General features: G+C 38.5%; 1 protein-coding gene across 1 annotated transcript in view; it reads left to right on the forward strand.

Annotated features, from left to right (window-relative positions):
• The window catches only part of LOC107737563 (SPRY domain-containing SOCS box protein 1-like), a 20,106-nt gene extending 17,879 nt beyond the window's left edge, over nucleotides 1-2,227 (forward strand). Inside the window, exon 3 of the mRNA XM_016549084.1 lies at nucleotides 694-2,227. Within this exon, the coding sequence (XP_016404570.1) occupies nucleotides 694-821 (128 nt within the window). The 3' untranslated portion in view covers nucleotides 822-2,227. The remainder of the gene's footprint in view (nucleotides 1-693) is intronic.
• Nucleotides 2,228-5,164: the final 2,937 nt, after the last annotated feature.

Genomic DNA, 5,164 nt, shown 5'->3' on the forward strand with positions numbered 1-5,164 from the left:
TGCATCTACCAACCAAGGAAACGTGAAAAAGATTAACCCAGTAACTTTGTTTTGGTTAGCCTTTTTCTGCAAGCGTCTGAGAAAACGATCGTGTCTGATTTCGCTCCCTTGGTGACGTGGCAAAGGGATCTCATTAAAATATTACCGTCCCTTAATCTTTAAGTTGTCATGTCGTTCCAAGCCTGTAAGACCTTCGTTCATCTTCAGAACACAAATTAAGATATTTTTGATGAGCTCTCTGACCCTCCCATAGACCGCAGGGATCCTAACACAATCAAGGTCCAAAAACGTAGTAAGGACATCGTTAAAATAATCCATGTGACATCAGTGGTTCAACCGTAATTTTATGAAGCTACGAGAATATTTTTTGTGCGCAAAGAAAACAAAGATAACGACTTTAATGACAGAATTGTCATTTTTGGGTGAACTTTCACTTTAAGAACAATCAATCCTCATGTCTGCACCTCATACGCCCAGCCACAGACGCCGGGCATTCCTAACATTTGCACAAGGTCTTGGGCTTGTGCTGTATCATGTCAGTTTTGTGTGTAAATACACACAGCCCCATTGTACAGTCTGTCTTGCCGTTTACCCCAAGATCTGGACAGCCTACACCCAGCTTTACAAGTTTGCGTAGTATTTGTGAGTGATCATTGCTAATGAATTTCTGTCTGTCTCTTTCTCTCCCTGTAGCTGAACCTCTGCCATTAATGGACCTCTGTAGGCGCTCAGTGAGAGTCGCGTTGGGAAGAGAGCGACTGCGTGAAATCCATGGACTGCCCTTGCCTGCTTCCCTTAAGAACTACTTGCTCTACCAATGATAGTAGTGCCTTTACAACCATTCAAGGCATAGTGTCCGCCTCTGTTACTCTCTGGGATTAATCATCTTTCTGGCAAGCCTGTTTCATTACATCTTCGTTTTGTTTTCGGTGCCATTCTCGGTCACTGGGTTATGGTACCAACAATATTTTTTACAAATCGGACTGAGGATGTATCATGCTTGATACTTTCAGGATCAAGTGTGTTGTTGTTTCTTGTTGCTTCATTCATATACTGGAAATCCATCTGAAGGTTTTCGCCAGAATCTAATGGCAGATACGAAAACAAGAATCCTTCTTCTCTCTAGTCATGGCTACTTCAGCTGTTTGTCAAGGCCTTTTCCTTTTATAATTGTGGTTTTTTTTTTTTTTTAAATGAGATGTTGGCATACATTAAGCTTTCTTGTATCATGCCATTAACTTGAGGGTCCATATAGCGACTCTTTGCGGGCAATGCAAAATACATTACCTTTTCAAGACCTTTAGGCTTAACAACCAGCAAGTTTTTTATGTTGATAGACCTTTTATTTAATTTTATTTTTTATACGTTTTTCAAATGTCCTTCCCATTGCAGTCAGTATAATAAAGTAGCTGAGTCCGCTTCGGATCCATGGCCGCGGTTAGCAGGTTAGCAAGTTGACGACACTTAAGGGAAGGCGATGTCTTCCCTTGCTTGCTCTTGGCAGGTTAAAAATAGCCTGGTTTTAGCTTTAAGTCTGACCGTCTGGCCTGGAAAAACAGTCTTTGACGTCTGTGAGGGGGGAGTTGAGAGGCTAGCATTCATGGAAACAACCACAGCTAGTGTGCTATGCTAGCTTTTTTAATCACAACGAGTCCTTCGCCTCTCTTCACACTGCAATATTTGAAGTGCCTGGCTCATGATATTGGTATATTAAGAGAAAGCCATGATTTGTCCTTTTTATATTAAATTAAATTTTGCATCACTGTGAAACTATGTAGCATACATTAATCAATAAGAGGTTGTATTGTGTGCTTTCTGTAATGGCCCCTAAAATCCTGTGAACACCCATATCCTACAAATAATTTTTGCCCGTTTTATTCTTGAGGACCGTTTTTAACCTGTTGATGATTTGTCGAGAAAAGCAGGGATGGAATAGTGACACTGCTGTGTGGTGCCTTGTCTATGAGATAACCATGTCAAAGTGACACACAGGCAAATGTTGAGGTTTCTTTGCTCTGTTCTTTTAAAGTCTTGATGCAGAGAAGATTGCCGATTATTGTCATTTGTTTTCCAGAGTTTTTTTCCCATTCTAGTCTTTTAGATGTGTAAACGTAGTTCATGTTTGGCAGCCATTTTGCTAAGCATGAGGGGGATAGGTTGGTTCCGTTTTTAAACCATTTCTGCCTGCAGACCACCATTCTCTTTGTATTCAGTGATGTAGATAATACTGGTAATCTAATAAAGTTTATTATAATTGACGTCTTTTGTGGTTTTTAAGCTCATAAAAACCCAATGAAATCACTTATTTGCTGTTTACGTTTTCCTTGTAGAACTTTTTCCTATTGATACAGGAGGTTTATATTGGATGTTTTTTTAAATGTTTTAAATTCTCATTTAATTGTTACAGACTTGAATCATGATTTGCAGTTGCAAATGGTATTGGGGGCGGGACATTCTAGAGAGCATTTGATTGGACAGCAGTCTGTGCAGTGCAGGATGAGTCAAGTCCGCACTATTTTCCGAAGTACGTTTAAATGTTTTTTTTTGTTTTGTTTTTTTAGGGTCAAAGCTAACAGACATGAACAGAAAGCCTTGATTTGACAACTTGACTTGTCTGTCTTGCCAATAAAGGGGTAGTACACCGTTGTCAAAATGTTTTTAACAAAACTTGGCTGTGTATGCAGTAGAAACGCAAAAAATATATAGTGCTATTTGACTAGAGAAAACAGGAAAAAGGTCGGAAACTTCAATACCCATAATGCACTGGGGCCAATTTAGACTTGAATGGGGGTATAAAATGTGGAAATATGATCTGTAGTTTTCAGAAAGGTAAAAAAATATACTGACAGTTAGCACAGATAGTCTTGTGGACAGTGCACCGACATACAGCACTGTTGCGCTACGGGTGTCTCGAGTTCGAATCCCAACTCAAGGACCTTTCCCGATCCCACCCCATCTCTCTTCCACTTTGCTTCCTGTCTGTTCATAATAATCATAATAACGGTGCAAATGCCAAAAATAAGTTTTTAAAAAAATAAATAAACTGACAAGAAAACAGGGATATTCTGGTGCAGGTAACAAAAGAATACCCATTGATCAATTACTTATACTATCAACAATGTAACGATCCAAAGCAGGTAAAAAATTACTTGCACTTTAACACAGCATAAAATGTTCAGATGGACAAAATGTAAAGCAAAAATCTGGTTTTGTCTTATTGCAGAATGATTGTGCTATTTACAAAAACACCAGAGACAGAAATAAAATTTGATTCTACACAGTGACCCTACCAACAGGCTACATCTTTGTTCCTCTGCTTGAAAGAGCTTCTCTTCAGTAACTAATTTTGTTGATTTCAGTAAGCGTTTTATTCATTTATCCAACATAAACACTGGAAACTTTATCTGTAGACATAACTCTGTAGTGAGACGAGAACAAGGAAAATCTGTTCCAAGCAAACAGCATCTCCTCTGACAGTTGTTTTAGGTTCGCAATCTTCGGCTAGCGTCAAGCCCAAGGTAAATGAGTTGCTGTGTGTAATGGAGTGGATTTTGATATCAATGTTCCCACTGTCATCCTGACTTGGCGGTTGTCATGGCAATGTGTTTGCATACACAGAGCAGAGCTTCAGCGTGAGGTCACTCATCTCAAGTATGCAGCTTGGCTGGAACAGTGTGCTGTTTGGGTGTCTGGAACGGCACATTCCTCCCTGTAATATTTTCAAAATGAAGGCTGGGAGTTTCTGTGTATACTTTTTATGAGAGAAATGAGTCCAAGTTGGCTTACAACTGAAGAAATGTGTTATCTGTTGAGGAACTGTTGCGGGTTCAGGAGGTGCAATGGACTTTAGTGTGATGAATTGAAGTCATGTTTCAAGGAACTTGCAATTCTGTGTTTGTTTCTACACCATGTACTAGTATAGTACATGATACGTATCCGCTTTTTGTCTTTGTCAACATGTGACTCTTTGAACCAGTTGTTACAGACAGGCCAGACAGAGTCTGTGACTTTTTACCTTTATTTTTGTAATAGTTCCTATGCTAAATTTAAGGAGAAAATCTGTGAAATGGACAGTGTTGGGCAAGTTACTCTGAAAATGTAATTAAATGACTGATTACTGATTAGGCCTACTCCTTTTAAAAGTAATCACGTTACTGTTCTGATTACTTTATTTCAAAAGTAATTCGTTACATTACTAGTTACTTTTTTCTGTGACTACATCCATGAAATTTACATGAAATCCCAGCATAAACGCTCCCGATAAATATTTGTTATTAAAGCATCAACTTTCACAAAACACTGTTATTTTTAACTAAAGCAAGCACTGGCTGCTGCGTACATGGTTTGGCATGGCAGAATGCCAGCAAATAGCGCTGCTTTTATAATCTCTAAAAATATGACATCAGTTCATCGCAATCTCGCAAAGCTCTGTTATAACACGATAAATATATGCATAATGAATCTTTCATAATGTCTACAATTCATGTGTTATAACGAGAGGATTCGTGAGCACGCGCATTTCAGCACTGCACTCTTGACTTGACCATTGCGTTCCAGAAATAAACATTACTTAACGCAGCAAACACGTGTTATAGCCTAAATGGAAACTCTTTCAATTGATTAGTTTTAGATATTTTATGTTTAGATATTTTTATTTTGCGGGAGTACCGTGAATCATTTTACTCTCCCGCATCCCACACACACGAGTGTCTACCCGCTCGCACCAGCACTCGCTCTTCTTGTCCCGCGCTGCTGTTGCGTCGGGTCTCGCGGGAGCAGGTCTCTCTAATCCACTGGCACTTGACTCGACAGTGCGCGTGCTACATCCTTTTTACAATCTAGATTATAAAACACTGCATTCTGTCAGCAATGTAACGCGGCAGTAACGTATAGAGACCTCGGCTTGCAACTATACTCTAATTATTATTTTGAAAATCAAAACGCGTTAAATTACTCCGTTACTAAAAAAGCAACCAAATTACAGTAACGCGTTACTGCCCAACACTGGAAATGGAATTGTAACTGGTAAACTAGTAATACCAATATTTAAAAAAGGTTTACTGTTGGTGGTAATATTTATTTAATAATAATAATAATACTAGTTTATTATTATTAATTATTTTATTTTATTCGATTTTACTTTATTCGATTCTATTCTATTTTA

Source organism: Sinocyclocheilus rhinocerous, unplaced genomic scaffold (genome assembly GCF_001515625.1).
Source record: "Sinocyclocheilus rhinocerous isolate Xijiao unplaced genomic scaffold, SAMN03320098_v1.1 scaffold72, whole genome shotgun sequence".
In the NCBI taxonomy this organism is placed as follows: domain Eukaryota; kingdom Metazoa; phylum Chordata; class Actinopteri; order Cypriniformes; family Cyprinidae; genus Sinocyclocheilus; species Sinocyclocheilus rhinocerous.